Source organism: Sciurus vulgaris (assembly GCF_902686455.1).
Source record: "Sciurus vulgaris genome assembly, chromosome: 9".
Taxonomy (NCBI): Eukaryota; Metazoa; Chordata; class Mammalia; order Rodentia; family Sciuridae; genus Sciurus; species Sciurus vulgaris.
Window position 1 is genome coordinate 59,082,843 of NC_136469.1, and position 23,649 is coordinate 59,106,491.

The 23,649-nt window shown below is 34.4% G+C and overlaps 1 protein-coding gene across 1 annotated transcript in view; it reads left to right on the plus strand.

Moving 5' to 3' along the window:
- The first annotated feature begins 2,600 nt into the window (after positions 1-2,600).
- The window catches only part of EMCN (endomucin), a 163,404-nt gene continuing 142,355 nt past the window's right edge, over positions 2,601-23,649 (plus strand). Inside the window, exon 1 of the mRNA XM_079153853.1 lies at positions 2,601-2,822. Within this exon, the coding sequence (XP_079009979.1) occupies positions 2,756-2,822 (67 nt within the window). The 5' untranslated portion in view covers positions 2,601-2,755. The remainder of the gene's footprint in view (positions 2,823-23,649) is intronic.

The window sequence follows — 23,649 nt, forward strand, 5'->3', positions numbered from 1 at the left end:
TGGGAATGTGAGAGACAAATGCTTTGGAAGCTCAAGAATCAGCTTGTCATGATGTCTCCTTTCCTTCTGGGTAATAATGAACTAGCACTGGCCCTGGTGTTATGTGTGGATATAATACAAGCCTATTTTTCTAATAGGCTTGGTCAAATGACAGCGGCCCCCCTGCGGATGATGCTCACTTCCATTTTGGCTCTGTAGGCAGAGTACTTAATATCTTTTGTACCATGGGTTTCACAGTATCTGCTTCTTTTCAACTCTGCTCCCAATACCTTCAGAAGATCGTCCAATTCTCATCTAATCTGAAAGTAATAAGGATAAACTATTAGGTTCTATCTCTACCAAAGAAAGTACATGATACTGAAAGTACCTTGAAGTGGAAAATGGAACAAATTTCTTATAAAAGTTGGAAGTCTATTATATCTGTTTCTAACAAGGCAGAATATCTCAAAATGTGGGTGTCTGTTTCTCAATATATGGATGTCTACTTTACTAAATATATGCCTTAATTCACTTTGTAGATATTTTACCCCATTCATTACATCAAAAATATGATAAACACACCTATATCTAATCTCTACACATATGCATACACACAATTGAGCCCATATGTTCACATCTGTCTCTCTCTATATATATGCATATATACATACATATCAATAATACACATTTTTGTGTCTATATGTTCTACTGTGTGCCATTGATCTCTCTGTCTCGTCTGTAATCAGTAATGTTTTCATTGATTCTTTTAACTAAAAAACGCTTTCTGATCTAGTGAGGCAAAACTTACCACTTTTTATTACTCCTGTTTTTTTTTTTTTTTTTTTAATCTGCTTAGCCACTTTAAAATACACTTTCTTAGTTTTGGTTTCTTTCTCTTTCTTCTTTCCTCTACAAGTCCTTTATCTTTTTTTTATTATTAAAAATCTTAAATTTACATAGGGCAATGTTGTTTGATTCATTCTGTTATTTTTTCCCTTCCCCCCCACCCCTCCCACCCCTCTTTTCCCTCTATACAGTCCTTCCTTCCTCCATTCTTACCACCCTCCTTATCCCTAACCCTAAACCTGAACCCTAACCCTAACGCTAACCCTTCCTACCCCCCATTATATGTCCTCATCCGCTTATCAGCAAGATCCTTTATCTTTTAAATAGCCTAAATATCTATAATTAAGCAATCTTGGAATGGGTTTCTAGTGTGCCTCATAAAAGTACACAGCAGTCAGGGCTGAGAAAGCCAAGTGCCTTTAGATCCCCTAGAACTGATCGTGACCAGCATCAGTGGTGACTCTGTATGCCGAGGGCTTCGACGTTCAGCAGGGGGCAGGAAGTGAGGCAATGCATGTTTGACTGTACTTTCACACAACCACACCCAAATTTATTTCTGGAAAGTACATGTGACATCTATTTACTTACATTGCTATCATTATATTCTTCAGGATATGCCAAATAAAGTGATAATCCCAAGGGTGGTCTGTTTTATTCAATCAATTTGTATAGAGGGTATAATCAAATCTAAATGCCCACGATAGAAGCATAGCTCTTCTGAGACTTGGCATAACTTAGGATGAAGCATGCTGGTGTTTTCAGGGGTTTTGAGCCATGACTGCTCTTGTGTGGAGTCCTTTCCAGCATGGTTCAGCAATGAGATGTGTTACTTCCTTATCAACAGGTAAAGGTCTAATTTTTGAATAGTTTCTTGGTGGGGTAGATGAATCTACACTGACCCATCATACTCTTATCCAGTAGACCTCAAGTCTAACCATCTATAAAATGGTGTTTGGTCAAGATTAGATATGAAGTCTGTGGGTAAGGAAACGTAAAGTTATCGTCACACACCATAGTTGCATCCAGGGTGATGGCAGTTTTATCACCATGTTTCAGTCAGTCATCACTGACATGAAGGAGATTCCTGCTATACAGATCATCTTGTGTGGTTGGCCTTGTCTGCAAGAATCCATTTCTCCCAGCCTCCTTGGTCTGCTACAATGGCATTCTATCTAGTGCCATTCCAATCCCATCCCCTGTATTCATGGGGTATTATAAATATTTTTTTCCTTTTCATCAAAGCCCACTAATAAAAACAGTGGACATCCACACATCTTACTTACACAACTTAAATAACTTGTGAAACCTCTCTGGACAGTCTAAAGACATCTCCTTGCTTACTCAAGGGCAGATCATGACCTATGAAATAAGATTTTGCACTTAAGGTAGTCTTCACTGGTCTAGCTTTCAGGTGGGAAAGAGAGGCCAACATTTGATTCCTGGTGGGTTTTGCTCTAAAGTTTAGCCTTTAGGAAGTTAAAGCTTTTTTATTCATACTGAGTAGCTGCTTAATGAGGTCCCTTGATTACCACTCCAAAATGTTCTTTCAAAACAAAAGTTAGAAAGCTCTCTGATCCATTCTCAAGAAGAATCTGTTTCTGTGCAAAACCCATCCTGACCTTTTTGTTGAAGAAGGACAAAATAATGTAGTAACAAAAACACAAGTGGCTGCCAAAGGAAGAGAGAGAGAAAAAAAAAGAGTTCCTGTAAGGGACTGAAACAATAAATCTCCTCTCTGCTGAACTCCCAAAGGGAGTGTGTGTATTTCCTCCTGTTCTTTATCAGAGTCCCCAAAATAAGTAGGAATGGGCAGTGACTGCTCACATTCAGCACACCTTTTCCATTTGCTAATAAGGCCCCGACAGGCTGAGAGGAAATTTTCCCTGCCTTACTCTGGAGAGAGGAGCCACTGAGACGATCCACGGGCACCATGCAACTGCTTCAAGTGACCACTCTCTTTCTTCTGTTCAGTCTTTGCAGCTGTGAAAACAACACAGGTACCACTTTCTGTTATTCTTCTGATGGTGTGGATGAGAAATAAGCTCTTAGCCTTAGTTTATCTTCAGGGAGCTTCTCCTGAAACTTCGATGCAGCAATTCTTTTGCTGAATTGAGTGTGTGGACATTGACTTGCAAGGCATGGAGATAGCGCCATAGGGAGAACATTTGCTTTCACTGAAGGGAAACATTTTCTGATGCAAAGGACTTGAAGTGCTTGAGAAACCGTAAAGGCACTGGAAATATACAGCCCTTGTTAGAAAATAAAAATCTGGGAACAAAATGCTGCCTAAAATGCACCACTTCTCAAAAACGTATTCCTTTTAGACGTAAGTCCAGAAACAATAAAACTGCTGTGAATGGCTGAAAGGTTAATGATAGGGAATATTGTGTTACAGATGTTATCCTCTATTAGTCCCAACTGTCTATCAGCTCTGACCTACTGAGAAGTCAAGTACAGCTGCCTAGGGAAGTGAATCTTAGTATCTCAAAGGGGTGGGATGAGAGAGGGAGAGTCATTTAAATTACAGATTATAGAGTTCTGTTACAGAAATCCGCACATATCAAAACATACACACACAAAACGCCTTGCATAATATTTCAAGGATTTGTAAACACAAAATCCCTGTCAGTTAACTGTAAGTTAAGAAACTCACATAAAGGATATATATGTACCTACATAATCCCTGAATATATTAATGACCAGTTGCAAAAAAATGATTATGTTTGACTCTTAACCCTCCTTGAGTAATTCAATTTAATTCAAATTAAATTTAATCAATATTTATTAAGCTTCTACCCTATATTTGGCAGTGAAAGGAATGTAAAAATGAGTAAGACGCCCTTGCCACAGAGGTAAATGTACCAATGAGAGAAATAAACAAAAGTGATTCTAATACAAGATAGGCTTAATAAGTGTAAAACCCAAACTATCATAAAAGAACACTGTTGTAAAGATTGATTCTGATCCTGAGAAGCTCTAAGGACAAAATGTCCAAAAACTCAGTTCTAATTTTATTTTGTCCAGGCTCCTTTCAAAAGTTTCCTGCCTACAAAATTCTGATTTACAGGGATAATGTAGGAAGAAAAAAGCACACTTCTCTTTGAGCAACATTTTGTCAGTAATTTTTCAAAGTATCTAAGTAAAGTTAGGACAAAGTCCACAACATAGTAAGAATCAAGTAGCTTGTTTACCATGTGATTCAGAGTTTCTGGGGTCAAGTTGCAGCAGGTATCAAGGCCAGAATATTTAACTTAGAAGAGTAATTAAGAATTTGACTTTTTAAAATAAAGAATATATATGAGGTGTCACAGAAATCAGTGCAGTAGTGGATGAGTAACTTCAGTATGCATGAGAAAGATGCACAAGAATCCCAATGCCATGAAAAGCACTGTTCACAAATATATGCCAGGTTAATATAAACTGGGAAAGTCTGTGTTAGGCCGCTGGCAGTTCCAGGTCTGCAAGCATCAGCGAGTACAGCATTTTGCCAGCATTGTTAAACTCAGAATGGATTACACGTCTTTCTGAAAACAAAGTGGAGTAAGATCGATAGAATTAGCTTCCAAAACTTGTCTATAAAGAAGATATGAAGGTGAAGGACAATGCAGAATGGCCTGGCAGACTTTTCCTATTATGGTGGCTTTGGGAGAATGCCAACATCCTTTAGCTCTTCGGTAACGAGCCCAGCCTTTCTTGAACAGTGTCATCTTGCTAATGAACTGTTAACCCAAGGAAGATCGTTTCCCATTTGTGCACACACAATACTTACATGATGACTCTCTCTCTCCATTTCTGCCAACAAGCCTACTTGTTATAACTAAGGGCCAGTGGCTGTAACATCTAAAAACAAAGCAAAGTAACAACAAAGACTGCTTCAATTATCTGAGGAAAGGAACTTATAACATAGGAGCAGACATCGACCATCAAAGTGGTGCCTAGAAGGAACTGAAAGAGACTTTCCCATCTATGCTTAAGACTCTGCTGCACCTGGCTTGGCCTGCTTTGTTTCCTTCACAGATCAGGCACAGGAAGTGAAGCATTTCCTAGGCTGATCTAGTAAGTTCTTTCCTTAATCCTCCGTGCCAGGAACACACTGATTCCAGAGCTTCACATGTTCCCCAAACTTAGCATGATTAACACATTTTAAGGTGTGGGGAGACATTTCATCTGCCTGAAATTCATAAGTTGTCAAGCAGATCCTTGCTTTTTTGCAAAGTCATTTATTTCTAAATAATGATCTTTTAGAGAAATTGACTTGCTTTCCTTTCTGATGTTTTTATCAGTCTCAGATTAAATAAGGGCAATATAGACTTTCGTGTTGTCAAAATCAAGGGATTCTTTCTACATCACATGAGTGACTTTTATTACTTGGTTGGTGGTATAATATTTTACAATGTCCAATTTGGAAAGCTTTTCTTTTGAAATATGTATGGGGGTTTCCTGAAAGGAAACTCATTTTTTTCCTAGGGTTCTCTAAATGATACTTAAAACTGAACAGACACCCTACAGTGGCTTTTAAGCTCCTGTGACTTTTAAGTCTAGATCGATGAGCTTTTGACTGTCAGGACTGAGAAGTTAAAGGAAGAAGGATTCCAAGCAAAAGAAAGTCCTGAAAACGATATGTATTTACTCTTCAGATGCCATTTGCTTTTAAACTTTACATTAATTCAGGGTTGGAAAAATTTAGGCGTTTTCAGACAGGAATAGATCCCCCTTTATTGGTATCTAAAGGAGGATTTAATTGCTTGGAGAAGTTCATTAGTGACTGAACATTCAATTTCATGAAACAAAAATTGATTGAACATACTGTAAGCAAATTCTACACTGAATGATCTGGATTTATACAAATCATCCTTTGCCCTAGAAGTGGGAAAGGGAAGAGGATGGGTCAGATTTCATTATATTAAAGGTCTTAAGAGGTAAATAAAGAATACTGTGGAAAATTTACAACTAGTTTAGTGTGTGATATAGGCATATCAGACAAGTCTTCACCTAAAACTATAAATTTTGAGCTTTGATGAACAGAATTTCTTGAACAGGAACATTTAAACATGAGAGTATTCTAGACTGAAAATATAGGGAGACATGCTGGGCATAGCTAAGGATTTCCTGAGTATTAGGAAATAAGTTTGGAAAGATAGCATTAGGAGATATTGAATACCAGGAAGAGAAATATTGATTCATATTGCTGGGAGTATAGCTCAGTAGAGCATATTTAGCACGTGTGCTGCCCTAGGTTTAATCCTCAGCACCACCAGAAAAGAAATATTGCATAGAGTTGATTAATTTAGAACCTATAAATGTGTTTGAGCATGGGAATTATATGATTGGAAATAAAAATTAGGAAGATCAATCTATCAGAAGAGTACAGTCTATACGATTGTAGTCAAGAGAGATAAAAGGTAAAGAAATTAGTTTGTCATTGAAAGTCTGAGAGTCTGACAATAAAATGAAAAGGAGGGTCTGGTAAGAGGTTTAAGGAAATAGAAAATATGTGAATTAATTTATTATTTACACTGCCAATGATAGAGAAGGCTGAAACATAAAAGTGAGATTATTTTAATATTAGAAATAGGCAAATGGCTTTGGAGCAGAGGAAAGAAAGGAGATGGCTTAGTGAAGGAGTGATTTTGATTTTGAACATGGTGACTTTAAAATACTGATAAAATACGCAAGTTGAGCTTTGTGATAGTAAAAATTATCTGGTAGGTAGTTGGGACATCCCTGGTTTTGGATGTAGGAGGTAATGGGGAAGGGTTGAATGTTCTTTTGTTGTGAATCCAGAGTTATTAGTCCTGCTCATTGTAGCATTAATAAGAAAGGTAATCTATTTGCTTTTCTTCTCAATGCCTATATTTTTAACTTTCTTATGGCACTTATTTTCCAATTCCATCAGTTATTCGTGTGTCTTAGTTCTATTACCAGATTTTAAGTACCGTGAAGGAAGGAGCCATACTAACATAGCCACATTATTATTTTCATCTTGAATTCTTTCCCATGACAATGACTTTTCAGCTTACTACTTTGTCCTTGTGAAAAGTTATGGATAGGTGTGAATTATATAACATAACATTGGTATAAGTGGATTATTTTGATTCAAAGTTATGAAAGTGATAACCAAATACAAGGGCATATTGTCAAAATTAGTTCTCAAATCTTGGCAGAAGAAAACACAATAATATTAGATGAACACCTAGTTTCAGGTAATAGTAATTTTACAACAAATCTGAAAAAAGCAATTTTTTTTTGTGACTAACCTTTGAGAGGGAAAATATCTAAATAGAATTGACTCTATTCTCTGTTTAGGATATTAAATACTTAATGTAACCCTATCAAATAGTTAGAAATATTCAGGGAGACACCATATTCTCAACCAACTTCTTAAAACATAGAATGGCCTTTGTTGAAAGCAAAATTCACAAAAAGAGAAGTTGGAAGAAAGTTAAAGAAATACAGCACATCATTATTTCATGTGTTATTTTAGGTGACATAAGTTGGCTGCTTTAAAACAGGTCATTTTGTTTAGTACTTCTGTTTAGTTTAATCTACTTCAATATCTCTTACCTGAATTGGGTGACCTATATGGTAGGAAGAGTAAACTAATATGGAACAAATCCAGTGGGAAAAGTATTTAATCTCAAGCCATTTTTTAAGCTTTCTTTCTTCACTAACTCATTTTTCAATGGTTCCTACCTAAAAATAAAAGTAAAAAATAAAAATTCCTATTTTCAGAAGATTCATAGCAGTTATCAGAAATAAATTCACTGGCAATTTTATCTTATGGACTATAATTATTCAGAAAATTGGGAGAAAATGATAAGCATTTGAGGGTTTCAGAAAGTTTAGAAATTAATAGATGACTTACTAGAAAGTTTTTAACTTACTAGATAATTATCCATCCTTTCCTTTTTAACTTAATAGATAATTTCCTTTTTACTTACTAGATAATTGTCCATCCTTTCCTTTTCATTGGTGAAGGGCATTTCAAACTTCAGGTACATGTTTTAACTTTTGCATAGTTATCAATCCAAATTACTTATAATCTTTTTTTCTTTGGTAATCACTTTTCAAACTCTTCTCCATCTTCAAGACCAGTTTGAGTGCACATTTCTAAACACTGAATGTCAAACCAGGAATTTACAATGACATTCAATTCCTGTACAACTTTTCCTGCTTCTGGATTCCTATGGATCGCTGCAGTTCTGTTGGGTTAGGCTAGCAATGCCTGTTGAGTGTTTTAGTGGCAGCTCTCTCAGTTAGTACACAAGATTCATTTTGTTCTGTTGCCCACAACAGCAGTATCAACATGAGAAACATTAATGGTGTCAGTTAAATCTAGAAAGGCCACTATATGGTTCCCAAATGTTGGGCAACCATTAAAAAAAAATGTTTTCTAAACTTGAATAGAGGTTTCAAATCTTGGAGATGATCATAACTGGTCTATAAATAGAAGCAGTCACCATGTGAGCTCTAGACATCTGCTCTGTCTTTCCTAACATCTTTTCTAGCCTGTGTACTCCAGCATCCAGCCACACACAGGTGTAGCAAGACAGCAAACTGCCTCACTTTCATGCATATTTCTTTCTCTCATGTGCTATTCTGGTACCAATGTATGTTTCAGAATCCCACCTGGCACTGTTAGATGTTTGAGCTTCAAGTGCAGAAGCATTAACATCCTATGAACAGCTCTTGACTCAGGGGTGAGTGGAACTAGCAAATAAATGCTTTCCTCTTCTATCCCGCTCTGGTTTTACTGTCTTAGTCCTCTCTCCCTTTCCCAAGGGTCATGTTCTTTCAAAAACTGCACCTTTGTTCTTGCCTCAGGCTCTGCTTTCTGCAGAACTCTAGGATTTATTATTTTTCTTGATGGAAACATTTTGGTTTGGGTGATAGTGTATACCTAGGTATAGATTAATTACAGTTTCTCCAACATTTTCATTAATATGCACTATCCTTTCTCTCTACTTAAAAGCAAACAAACAAATAAACAAAAAGTGTTAATCAATCATCAGCTAAATAAACTCAATAGTATTCCAAGCAGGGCCTGTTATAAGACAATCATTTACCTGCTTGCATATACTCAGTAATTAATTATTCTGTAAGGTTAGTAGTCAAAAATGTCAATGTCATTGATTCTACTGAACTGTGGACTACTCTTTAGTCTGTTTAATCAGTCATATTCAGTATTAATTGTGCCAAATACCAGAAGGAGACCACAATTGGGTCTGGCCCAAATTAGCCCAAAGAAATATTGCTTCAACATCTACAATCATCTGCCATTTCCTGTGCCAGGCACTTTGCACACATTACTTTCATCATAACATTTCAAGGTCATCTGTATCATTCCCATTTTACTTATTAAGAAATAGAGGCTTGGAAATGGAGTTAAGCTATACTGGGGTCATATGGAGTTAAGATCAAACCAAGACTCTGCTCTTCAAAACCTTTCCCTACAGTTCACTATCTTCCAATATAGTGACACTTCAGGAAGTTGAGTTTTCTCATCAGAACAACTGATGTTAGAGAGCTGCCACCTGAGCCCTTTAGAACCCCACTGCTGCTGTCCCACAACACTTACAGCACCCTTACAGAGTGACGATGATTTCCTGATATCCTGGGTTCAATTCATTCTTAGTGAACCCTTTGGAAGGAGCTATAGGCATTTGTCTCCCTGCCCATTATATTGGTTAAAGTAAAATGTGCTTGTCTCTAAATGTTCATGAATTTAGAGACATTGGAATACCTTAGTGGAAAGAACTTGGCCTCAATGTTAAAACTAAGTGTGGCTTTAGCTTCTTAGTATGCTGTAATTGGCCAACACATTAAATCCTTCTTAGCCTCAGTTTCTGTAACTACAAATGAAAAAAGAGATATATGTTGACATAGCATTGGCTGTGAGAAAAAAAAATTTTAAATGCTGTGTAAATCACAAATTCCTATTAAAATAATATTATTATGTTAACCAACATCTAAATCACAGAATAAGTAGAAAGCCATTTCATCAATTTCAGAATTCTTTCTTACTAGCTGGTTCTGTCTTTTTGCCATTTCTCTTTTAGCCATAATACCATTACATATATATTTTGTGTGTGTGTCTGTTCACATCCAAATGGCCGTGTGTTGAAATAATGCTTGACTTATAAAAAATCACACACAAAACACAGAAAACATTTGTATCACACATTGAATTTATTTTTAACTGAAGTGGGAAAAGAAATCTTTTTCTGTTGTATGAACTGTGAAATCGCCCTCCTAGGGTATTCAGCAAGTGTGAGGACACAAATGTGGAGCTCCTGGACACTCTCCCCAGGGTACAGAGGCCACTTCTGCATTTGTCAGCTCAAAGTCATTGTGACAACTCCTCTATCCAGCCACAAGACCTCCTGGTTATGTCCATTCCTGAAAATCTAATTTTAACTAATTTGAAGATTTATTAATAGCAAGTGCATTATTGAGGTTAGAATAATTAAATCATTTGGATCAATAAGCATTTTATTGTTTTTCTTCTTTCCCTTTCATTTTCTGACAGTTTCATTTATTTGGTTCAAGTCTCATGTCAACCGAAGTCTGAAATTCTATAGGTTCACAGAATCCAAGAAAAGCTACAAAGCTATCAACCATTTAAATATCTTTTACTAGGATCTGTTAGCACCTACTGATATAAATCTCTTGAGAGCCAGGACAATGTATAATTGACCTTGTCCCCCCCCCCCCAGGACCTATTTTTGAAACAGAAGTAATATTTAGTAAATAACCTTTATTTTAATTCGGAGAACTGCATTTCTTCAAAAGTCAGCAGGACTGAAAAATACCTAAAGTATTCCTGGATTTGTTTTCAGTTACTTGAGGGCAACATTTATTTTTATCCTTGGCCTATGTAATGGAGAATCTGTGAAAGTCACTTTGGGAAACATTGTTGTTAAACTTAAATTCAATTGGCTTCATGAAGCTATCCTACCATCTTATTTTGTATAAATAATAGAGACTGCCCACCTCCATATTATAAAAACTGTCTAAATCATACCAGAATGGCATGACTGTCTGAACACATGTGTTGAATCACTGTTGCTCACAAGAAAAAAATCTTATCCTACACTTCTATGCCTCATTCACCAGGCCATTCTGAACCATTTATGTTAGATTAGTCCCACCCTTGCTAGGTCAAATTATGAAAATTCAGTTGTAAACACACATAGATTACATAGTTCACATCTCCAACTCTAAAGTTCAGTATATAGAGTAATTAACTTCATTCTAATATTTTGTGCAAGTAAATGCATCAAAGAGTTCAGTTCTCAAGTTCTTAAAATTTCATAGCTCTATAAGTGATCAAAATGCTGTTTAGTGGTAGAGAGTAAACTGTCCTCTGAGCCAAGAGCCTTTATTTTAGCTACCAGGGACCACAGACTTGCTATGGGACTGAGGCAAGCAAAGTATTTGTTCTCTCAAGACTTTAACTTGCACAACTATAAAGTGAATGTGGCTTCCCTAATTAATAGTAGGGGATTTTTTTCTCCAGATCTACAATTTTATGCTTTTACTGTAACAAACAATTTCTATACATTGTGCCCTGAGTTGTCTTGTTCCATTTTCATCCTGGTATTCCTAGGCTCATTCTGAAGCAAAGTGTTGATTCTGTTCCCCAGAATTTACTTCCTTTGGGGATTTTTGACAATATCTTTTTGGTGTCTCCAAGGTCAATTCTCTGCCATGAGAGACATTTCTCACAGCACACATCTCACAAGAAAGCATTCTTTCCATTTTTCCATACTGCACTATTTGTATGAAATTTAGAAATTTTGTTGGGAGTGTGGCTAGAAAAGAAATTTCAGTGGAGAGAGGGGAGGAGGGAGAGAAACTCCTTCATCCAGAAAAAGTAAAAAGAAAAAAAAAATGAGGTTAAAAGAATAGAAGAAAGGGACAAGAGTCTGGGAGGAAGAGAGAACCTGTTTGAGGGGGCTAGGATGGGGAGATAGAGAGACTTACCTAATGCTCTAATGGTCTGGGAAGAGCATTCTCTGTTCCCCACACCACCTGTTGCCCACTCTTATGGGACTGGTAGCCAGTGGGATTCCTTCTTAACATCAAACTTCTTAGTCGGGCATGGTTGTGCACTCCTGTAATTCCAGAGACTCTGGAGGCTGAGGCAGGAGGATCACAAGTTCCAGGCCACCCTCAGCAATTTCTTAAGGCCTTAAGCAACTTAGCGAGACTCTGTCTCAAAATGAAAAATTAAAAAGAATTGCGGATGTGGCTCAGTGGTTAAGCACCCTTGGATTCAATCTCTGGTACCAAAAACAACAGCAACAAAAACAAGCAAAAAAAATATTAAAGTTCTTGTGGTCTTTCCTCCCTCTCTGCATTCTTTTCATTTGTAGAATGTTCTCTTCACTGTCCCATTCTCACAAGGTAAGATAAGGTGTTAACTTTTAAGGAATGGGTTTGAGTCGTCTGATCTCAGGGAAAATTTTGGTATAAGCTGAGTGCAATCTATTTTTTTTTTTTTTTTTGCCTGTACTAGTTTATGATAATAGGAAATAATACTTGGCCAGGACAAATACTGTTTGAACTACTGAACTCTCCCTAGGCACGTAGGCTTCAATTTCAGCCAGTTTGAGAATTCTTACTCTTTCCTCGCTGCTGACTCTAAGATCTCACTCCTGCTTTCATCAACACTGATAGGCCCTGGACCACTACCATAGGGGCTGCTCAAGAAATTCTGCCACTTTCAACAATAATTTGATTAGCAAACAGTTACAGTATTCCCTTCAAAGTTTAGAACATATGTTGACTATGAAGATAAGTTTAATATTTTCCAACACAAGATATCTGATACAACTAAACCAGCGATGAGAAGGAATTTATTGTTCACATTAAAAATAAAGAAATATAAGAAGTCCAAAATAAGCCCAATAGAGGGATGAGAGAAAATAACAAAAATAAGAGCATAAGTTAATCGAATGGAAGGGAAATATATAGGGCAAAGAATATCTGCACATAATAATAAGATCACTAAAACTATGACAATGTGAATCAGGAGAAAAAATATAAATAAATAAAAAGGAAATATGACTGCAGATTCTGCTAAAATTTAATGAGTGAATATAATGAAAATATGCCAATAATTTTGGAAATTTATATACAATAAATACATTCCAAGAAAATATAGCCTATCAAAACTGACTCAATAAGAAATACAAAATTTTCATAGATCTTTATTAACAAAATTAACTCAGTAATTAATCTTCCCACAGAGAAAATTCCCAGTCCACTTAGTGTCTCTAGAAAGTTAAACAAAACATTCAAATAATAAATCCAGTTTTACATAAAATCAGAGAATAAAAATAGAGATTAAAAACTTAACAGAATATTATAAAAAGAGAAATATTGTAGGCCAATTTTATTTTTAAACGTTTGTGAAATATTTGTAGAAAGGTACTCCATCATAACCAATTGAAATTAATTAGCAAAGTGAGTTTGGTCTGAAACTAGAGAAATAATCAATACAACTCTCTACATTGATAGAATAAAGAGAAAGATATATGATCTTCTCAGTGGATGCAGAAAAATCACTTCTAAAATTTCAATATTTACTTTTGATAAAACTACTAAGGTAACTGAAATAATAAGGCAATTTTCCTAATCTAATGAAGTAACTTCAAAAACTTAGAGCAATCATCATGAATAATTGTGAGTTGTTAGCTTTCCTTTGAGAGTAGAAAAACAAAGCAATCTTGCCTAGCAATGTTATTTTTATAAAAACATGCTAATATCCTAGCTAGTGTTAACAAAGAAGAAAATAAATATTATGAGAATTGGAAAGGAAAAAAAAACTAACATTATTTGTAGATGATATGATGTGATTGTATAAGTAGAAAATCCAGAAGAATTTATTGCCAAGTTATTCATCAATGTTTCTGTGTATAAGATTCATGTAAAGTTATTGTATTTTTATCAATGAAATGTGTATTTTAAAAAATTTAACAATATGCCATCTAAAGAAACATCAAAAAGTCAAGTACCTGTAAATATTCTAGTAAGAGAGGTGAATAATACTTTACTGAGTGACATTAAAAAAAACCTGAAATATTACAAAAACATACTATGTTCATTGATTGGACAAACAAGTATGTGGAATAAGAAGTTTATTATAAATTTTATGTGGAAATGCATAAAATCAAGATAACCTTAGTAATTGAAAGTAAAACAAGAAATGAGGCCTATTTCACTTATGAGGTCCCATAATTAAGTATAGTAATTAAAACTGTCAAACAAGTTCATAGTAGACAACAAGCAACAAGCAACAATGGGGTCAATGCCACATAGATCAATGTAACGGGTAGAGAGCTTTGAAACAGACCTATAGCTATATAGATGTTTCATATGAAACAAAGGTGGCACAACATACCAGTGGGAAAGAAGGGGCATTTTTAATAAATGCTGCTGGGAACATTGAGTAATTACAGGGAAAAAATTAAATTGAATTCCTATACATCACAACATACAAAGTCAATTTTAGGTGAATCACTGACTTAAATGTAGAAAGCAAGTATTTAAAACATTAAGAAGAGTTTAGGAGACTATGTTCATAATCTTAATCTAGGAAGATACACAAAAAACACTAACCAAAAAAGACTTGCAATTGATTTCATTTGAACTAATTACACCATTTTTCAGAAGACCAAGTAGCAAAATGGAAAAGACAGTCATAAAAAATGGAAGACACTTATTATTCTATAACCGATCAAAAATAGACTCGTCTACAATACACAAAGAAAATACAAACCAGGAAAAGATTAAAACCAACCAACCAAAAAAAAAAAATTGACGACTTTAAATAGGTATTGCACTTTTACACAAGAATAAAAACACAAATATGTTCATAGTCGTATTTTTTAGAATTGTCAAAAATAAGTGATAGCTCAAATGTTTTTCAATTGCCAAATACACAAATAAATTATGGTTCAGTCAGTGAATTTTATACACCAATGTAAATGAACATACTGTAGCTATCATAAAGAAATGAAAAAATATAAATACACTAAGCAAATCACAAACATACATACAATGTGTTTCCATTTACATAAAGTTAAAAACAGCTAAATCTAAACTCTACCATATTCAAATGTACAGAGAGTGTGTCTATAAAATAAGGCTAAGATGATTATTACGTGAGATTGGCAGTTACTTCTGTATAAAGTGACCACAAAGGGGATAATTCATAAGAGTGTATTCCCAAGGAGATCCTGCAACTGCCAGTAATATTCTGTTTTTAAATGTGGGTCACAGTTACACCAGGTTTTGACTAAGATTTATTCATTATATGTATATCATATGTGTATTTCCATTTTTGCCTTTTAAAATTGTAATAAAAGTTGGGAAAAAGTGAATAAAATGCAAATTCTGTGTTTAGAATTTTTAAATTGAAGCAGGAATATATTTAAAGGAAAATAAGTCATCCTTTTGGGTAAAGAAGATAACTCTTTCAGGTCTTCAGGGTGATTACTACTTAACCAAGCCTGAATGCATTTCATCAGGAAACCTTATGAAATATCAAGAAAAGAAGGCTATGGAGAGAAATGTCTGAAGCCTTCTGAAGTGTTTTTGACAAGAACAAACTCTTTGGCAAATAAATCTCTATTATCATTACTCCAGCCCTATTTGTGGATTCTCTATATCCCCATATCTCTTAGTGTAAATCAGCTGTGAATAAAAAATATGCATTGCAAACTTCAAAGCTTTAACTTAGCCATTATCGATTTCCTCTCAATCCCACTCTGTTATTTTTCTGAATTCTCTTTTCTCATTAAGCCTTACTTGTTTAGGGTCAGAAACATTCCATTAAGTCTCACCTCTGCGCAGGCTTGCCCACTTGTGAGATAGCTTTCTGCAAGATGTCACTGCCTCCAATTATTTCAGCAGTTAGAGACAACCATCTTAAACTACTTATACAGTGGTGGATATGTCTGTCATCTTTCTGGATTGAAGATTGATGCTGAGGATTTATGGCTATCTGTGTCCCCCAAGATTCCTCATCTCCATGGGGTCTTTATCACCCGCCTGGGAGTTATCTTCTGAAGTCCAGATTCCAGCTTGAGTGCTGTGCTTCCTGGTAGCAAAGAAAGGCTATTATTAGTTGGAACATTGTTTAAATTCTCCTGAGGACTTTTAATTCCATTTAAGTTTGACTTTTTTCAGCCCCTATCTAATTCTGTGGTGGAAATATTTTTTTAAAGTTTTTAACCATTTTAAGAACTGATGAAACATTTAATAAAAGCACTTCTTAGCAAAGCCATGTGCTTTGTTTTCTAGTGAATCATTTCAATATGGAAGTATATTTGACTTCATAATTTAATAAAAGTTAATGCCACATTTGTGTATCAATTGAGTGTTTATAGAGTGATTTTACATATGTCATCCCTACAAAACCCTAAAAGCCAGGCAAAATGGGACATGTTAACTTTTCAATTTGTAATAGTTTAAAATACTTATGAAAATTTAGAAAACATATGAATGGAATTAAATGTTATAGGGTGCTCAAAGTGATGGCTAAATTTGTATTAATAAATAATAACATTTAAAAATCGAACTTCAAAGCTTAACAAGGGAATATTTTTTTTATTCTGCAACTTAAAAAAAATTGAATATTGACTTCCAAAGCCTATTAACCACTGAAAAAATATTCTCTGCACACAAATGTACACTTGGGGACATTAAAAACATCTTCAGGAGTCTAACTGCAAAAAGTATGAAATATTAGTGCCATGATTGCAAGGTATATACATGTATTACTTGAATTGACAAGGGAAATAAGTAATCAACGTTTATGCCATCACCTACCAAAGCCCTAGTCTACAGTAGGCATTCAGTAATTATGTGAAAAATACTCATTATAGACTCAATTGTGGGGTTTGGGAATTGTCTGTATAGGAATGCTAGGGATAAAAGAGTCATTGTAGATTAAACTAATCAATAAGCCTTCCATGCAGGTGGTAGTACAACTTGAGCTTCAACAAAAGAAAAAGTACCCATATTCTCTAGGAACTTTATTAAATAAAAAAGAGAGAGAAACAACATGAGCATAGATATAGAATAGCGAATTAAAGTGCCATATTTAAAGGAAAATAAGTAAACATCTTTTGGAGAGAAATGAGAGTGAATGGTTTCAAATTGTAAATAAAACTCCAAAGTTTCTTCTATAATACTGAAATTCATTTTTTAAAATTTTAATAATCTCTTTAAGATCTAGTGATCTCTTGGGAGCTTGTTTGGAGGTTCTAGCAAGAGAGTGCAGCTATCCTTATACGCTTGACAGAAGAACGATCCTCCTCTGTCAGGGAAAGTCGTCCTCTTCCACCGAGCACAGCTTCCTGAGGGACACACATGGAGCAGTGAGGGCGGAAGGGGACACCTGCCTAGCCAGCCAGATCAGCCAAATCAACCCTGGAGATCAATGGGGTGACTTAGACAACTGGATAAAGAAACAGTGGTATATATACAATATGGAATATTAGTCATAAAGAAGAATAAAATTATGGCATTTGCAGCTAAATGGATGGAGTTGGAGAATATCATGCTAAGTGAGATAAGCCAGTCCCAAAAAAACAACAGCTGAATGTTTTCTGATAAGTGGATGATGATACATAAAGGTGGGAAAGGTGGTAAGGAAAGAATGGAGGAAGGATGGATTGTATATAGGGAAATGACGGGTGGGGAAGGAAAGATAATGGAATGATTACACAAATGGTGTGACTCTACTTTGGATACAACCTGAGAAATGGAAAGTTGTACCCCATATGTGTACAATGAATCAAAAAAAAAAAAATCTAATGATCTGACTGTAATCTAGCATATTTTAAATGTATCAATCAGTCTTCAAGATGGTCTCTAGTGGTCCTTGGCTTCTTGTAGTCATGCCTTTGGATAGACCATTCCCACACTTACTCAGGGCTTAATTGTGTGACTAATGGAATATGGTGCAGGTGTTATTTTCAAAATTAGGTAGTAAAAGACATGTGGTTTCTACTGTGGTCTCTTATATTGAATCTTTCTCTGGGGGGGAAGCCAGATGTAGTGTTGTGAGAACAACTGGCCAGTTTTAGGAAGATAACCTCTGGAGACAAACTGTCTTCACCTCCAGCCAGTACCGAACTTGCCAGCCACTGAGTGAGCCACAATGTAAGTGGATTTTCTGGACCCATCTAACCTCTAGCTGACCTCTGACTCCAAGCCAGAATTGCTGAAAGTTGCTCTCAAATTACTGCTCTACATATGCAAAATAATAAATGATTATCAAGACCCATGTTTAGGAATGATTTATTTTGCAATCAGGTGATAGCCAATATCATCATCAATTAAAATTTGTAATACATTTAAGTTTTTGAAACATTTGACATTCAGATGATTTGAAATAGAACACCTTGTATCAATGTAATTTTTCAAGTTGCAGGGCAAATTGTTTCAAGTTACATTCACAATAAATTTTTAATTTATATTGACTAAATTTAATTGAACCATTATTTAGTTGCCCCATAATAATGCTAAAAATATCTTTAGAATTATATTTCTTGCCTATTTAATTTAATTTCCTCTAATTTGCCATTGAAGAAACAATATAGAATCAGAATGACACTTTATCAGCTTTTTTTATAATACATTAGTATTAAAACTAGCAATATATGTTATAAGAAAACATTTACCCTTTGTTTTTTAATTTTTTTTATTTTTACAGACTACATTTTGATTCATTGTACACAAATGGGGTATCTATTCATTTCTGTGGTCGTGCATGATGTAGATTCATACCATTTGTGTAATCATGCATGTACCTAGGGTAATGATGTCTGTCTCACTCCACCGTCTTTCATACCCCCAGCCCATCTTCCCTATCACTTCCCTCTACATAATCTAAAGTTCCTCCATTCTTCTCTCACTCCCCAGCCCCCTATGTTATTCCAACATAGAAAATTAAAAATTTTAGATGCTGTAATTATGAAAGATATCGTGTTATTTTCATGGCAGATGTATTTTACTAATGGGTTTCATTTGCAAATCCAATTTACATCTTTATCCATGTTAGTTCCTCTTCTTAGACAATGTTGCCCTTGTTTAAAATTCATAGACTAAAATTGAACTCATGTAATAATAAAAACCCAACCATTATTTAAATAACTAACAATAGGTACTAATTTTTTTTTCTAGAGAAATTTTCTTTTTTGGGGAGGTTAAATTTTTCTTAAATTTGTTCTTTTTAGATATACATAACAATGGAGTGTATGACTTATTCTAATTAGAATCCTATTCTTGTGGTTGTACATGATGTGGAGTCACACTGGTCATGTATTCATATATGAACACAGGAAAGTTATGTCCAATTCATTCTATTGTCTTTCCTATTCCCATCCTTCTCCCTTCCCTTCATTCCCCTTTGTCAAATCCACTGAATTTCTATTCTTCCCTCCCCACTCCCATAGTGTGTGTTATCATCTGCATATCAGAGAGAACACTTGGCCTTTGTTTTTTTGGGATTTGCTTATTTCACTTAGCATTGATAGTCTCCACATTCATCCATTTACCAGCAAAAGTCATAAAGTCATTCTTTTTATGGCCCAGTAATATTCCATTGTGTGTGTGTATATATATATATATACTTTTTAATTCTTATATATCATGAGCTTATGAATAGCTTATGAATATACCTTTGAATATAAGATTTTAAAATAATATATTACTTGTTCATTTCCAAACTTGGGTTTTCCTTTGACCTTCTATCCTTTCCTAATACATTTGTTCTTATACTATTTTATTAAATTGGTATATTTTTGGCTTTTGTTCTTTTGTTTTTGACTTTATATTTATTCCTTCTAAACATCCTACAAATCAATAATTTCTCTAATTATTTCTCTTATTTTTATACTGACACATTGTTATTCAAGGTATTTAAAAGGCACTTCAGTTTGCTGTCCTTTAAAACCTTGATTTGAATTATTTTTTCAACCGTAAAGTTCAGATTTTTCTGAAATGTTGTGCACAGTCTTTTCCAAGTTGCTGTCATTTACAAGCTTATAGTCTAGTCTGCTCTGTTATTAGTAAAGTCATACAAAATAAAATTCAAAAGACTTAGCCTAACTAAATCATTGTAGGCCCTGTGGTTACTGTTTACACACAATATTTTCTCCACATAGGTATTTGAGATATTTAATGGTTATCAATCACCTACTCAGCCCTTACTTTCTATCTATATTATCAGTCCCTAAAACAATGCTAAGCTTTGGAATCTTTTGGCTTTCAGTCTTAAAGAAAGTTGTAATAATGCATGCTAGAATGAAAAAACCAAGGAAGGAGAGAAAACAAAATGGAATGGATTTGGTTTTCCGTCTTATGGGGACGCTGTAATTTGGTGCATTATGATGTCCTTCATGAGAGATCTGGTGACCTTAAGAGGCTTTACCTAGAGCAATATTTCCAGTGTGTATAAATGTATACAGTTGGTGACACTTAAGGTCATTCAGGCAAAAATGTCCATAGAATTAAATAACATTTATTAAAATCTCTTTTATTCTCTGGTTTCCTAGGAGAGAACATGTATGCTTGGTGTTTTTGTGTTTTTGTCATGCCCCAACACTTACTGATTTATTTTTTAGTATTTAAAGAGCAGGACTCATGCATGAAACCATCATGGTTAACGGTCCATCAAGAATCCAGTGATTATTTTCCATAGTATTTATTTTTCTGGTTATTTCTCTGAAGACCAACAATAGTATTTTAAGTTGCATTAATATCATAATATTCAAATCTTCTAAAGTGAGTTGAATTTTTTAAAACTTAAAAAATATTTAAGTGGATTTTTTTTAAAAAAGATTAAGAAGATAATAGTAGATACAGGATTTGAAATAACTCATAAAGGTGGTCCAGGAATGAACGAAACTTTAAACATACATTTCTGCAGCTTAATTCTTAAGAAACAAGTTTGGCATTTCCTTTTCTTTTACCAGCTCTTTCTTCTCACCAAGAGATTGCTGAAATGAATAAGAGTTCTGAGGATACTTTGATAATTAGTAAATGACTCTTCTGAACTTATCAAATGCATTTTACCTCAACCTTTATGAACAGGAGGATATGAAGAGTAATGTTTTCAAATGTTACAGTCTCGCTAGAGATAAGAAAAATGCCAAGAACACAGGAAATGCCTCATGAATTATTCCCAGATTTTCAAGTGATCCCATATTTTTAAAAATATCATAAATCCAAATTTATCCTGCATCCAACACTATTAAGGTCACAAAATAACAGAGATATGTTTACAAATAATAATTAAAGGTAAGGAATGATGATTAGCAAATCAGTTAAATCCAGACATTTTATTAAGTATGACATTCAATAGTAAAGCATAGGCTCAATATAAATTCATTGGCATTCTGTTTTAGTGGGTGATAATTCTACTTTAAAAGTTAGAATAATTGCAACATTATGAAAACTCTGTTCATTTGTGCAGAACTTACTCATTTTTAGCATTTAATAAATATTAAAAGACTAAAGTCAAGTACTGAACTGGTAGCAGAAGATACATTCTACATAGACATATGTTAATACTATCTCTTAAAATTGTTTGAAAATTTGATCATTTATTATATATTTTCATAGCTCTAAATTCATAAATATTTGATGATATAGAGTGTCATATTTCTGAGGTCTAGACAAAGGAGATTAATTGTAAACTGACAGCAATATGAAATTACATCTTTTGGCAGGTACTATGTTTCAGGGATACTACTTTTAAATGACTAGAGTTACTTGAATTTATTGAGAAGCAAATATATACAGTAACTTCTTGCTCTCTTATTTATAACTGTTACTATTTCACGAAGTTAAATGTAATTTTCCTGGTGTGAATTTGTCTTAAAGATAAAAAAAAAATCAATTCACAAAAGTTATCTCTGATCTACTGGTAGTTTTCAAACTTACAATCCTAGAAAACACTTTAGTACCTAGTATTGGTGCTAGTTCAGATTGATGTGATTATAGATGCTTCAGTCTATTTGTTCTGATTATTCTGCCATATTTGTAAAGCTTTATAGCCAATACTGTCTGGAATAATGTGCTACAGAAAATTGTACAATTATCCTCTGTTTGATAAACATGATTATGACCCAGCAATTTGATTCTGAGTTTAGTAAATGATATTCAGTGAAATAAAAAACTATATTACATAATTCAAATATCACCCATGTATCTCCACCTGTTAATATCATAATGTGATCAGATTTAAGACTTATTCTGAAGTCATTAATTGAATACTGGGGAAAATGGCTCAAATTTTTGGGATTCCCTTTGGCAGAGGAAGGTTTGGATTCTCTTGTTTGCCTTTCTTCTCAACTTTAGAATCCATTGAATCTTGTAGTTCTTCTGGTTATTTACAACAACTTTTTAACTTTTATTTATTACAGTAGAAACCCATAGATTTCTTAAAAATAGTAGCATATATGTGAAAATCAATTTACCAGCATACAGACAATAATAATGTGAAAATGAATTCTAAGATATCTGGTAGAAATTCTTCTGATCTCAATAGTGCTATACCACAGTAAGATAACAGTCAGAGGAGGGCTTACAGAACTACAGTATGTAGCAACTTTCTTTCACCATATAAAACCAACTTCTAAGTTTTCTTTTTTCTGCCCTTGCATTAGCAAGAACCAAACTGTAGTCCCCCTTTCCTTCAGGCATGCCTGAAAAAATCCATTTAACAATTCTTGAGTGGTATTTGCAGACTTAAGTGAAGGAATAGAGTTTACATCAGAGATGGGAATACTCAAGAGTTTTTGATGCCCTTGTTCTCAAGTCTTTTGGGTGTGCCTTCTTTTTATGACCTTTCCTCTCTTTCTTTCCCCCTCAGGGGTTAAAAGAAAAAAAAAAAATATATATATATATATATATATATATATATAGTTTTATTTTTCTTAGAGCAATTAGTTGCCTCTAGCCCTTTCTCTTACACTGAGTCCTGAACATCCTTTTAAGTTTTCAAAGCTTTCTCTTGCAAGGGTACACCTGACCATGTGTTCTTAGATGAGTGTCGTTTTTACTCTAGTTATTGTCTTGACATTTAGGAAGAGATCGTGGAGTGGTTCATTTTTCTAATTAAAACTGACAGGCAATATGGATCAATGGGGTATGACTTTTAAATAACTAGGTGTCCCTGAGTTGATTGAGAAGCAAAAGTATACGGAAGGATTTCCAGTCCTCCACTGTCAGCAAAGTACATACTTGCCAACCAGACTTTGAGAGCGTATTCTGTAAGTACGCCTATTGCCTACTACTAAATAAAAAAAATCTGCCGTAATGTTCAGTGCAGGCTCTTTCTTTCTCCAAATGCTGCATCTGTCCCACAACACACAGAGCTATTTTTAAAAGATCTAGATGTAATTAACTTACCATAAGTAATTCCTTTGATGGCATACTAATGGAAAAGTTCAAAATATTTTTAATTTGGAAAGTATACCATAAAAAAGCTAATCTCTAACATCTAAAAGTAGAAAATCATGAATTATCTGTTCTTGGATAAATACAGGATGTGCTTCCTGCTGAGCATGTGGTTCAGAACAGTTTTTCCATCTCTGATGTGGAGAAATTGTGGAGGAACAAATTCAGAGAGAGAAAAGCTGTCTGGTCCTAGCATTTAAAATTGGCATATATTGGAATCAAAGGGCTATAAATACTTTGCTCTATAGGTATTTGCTTATTTTTTTAATTAAAAAATATGAGTCATGGATATTTAAAGATATTCCCTGACAATTTGCAGGAAATGAATAACATCTCAAATTC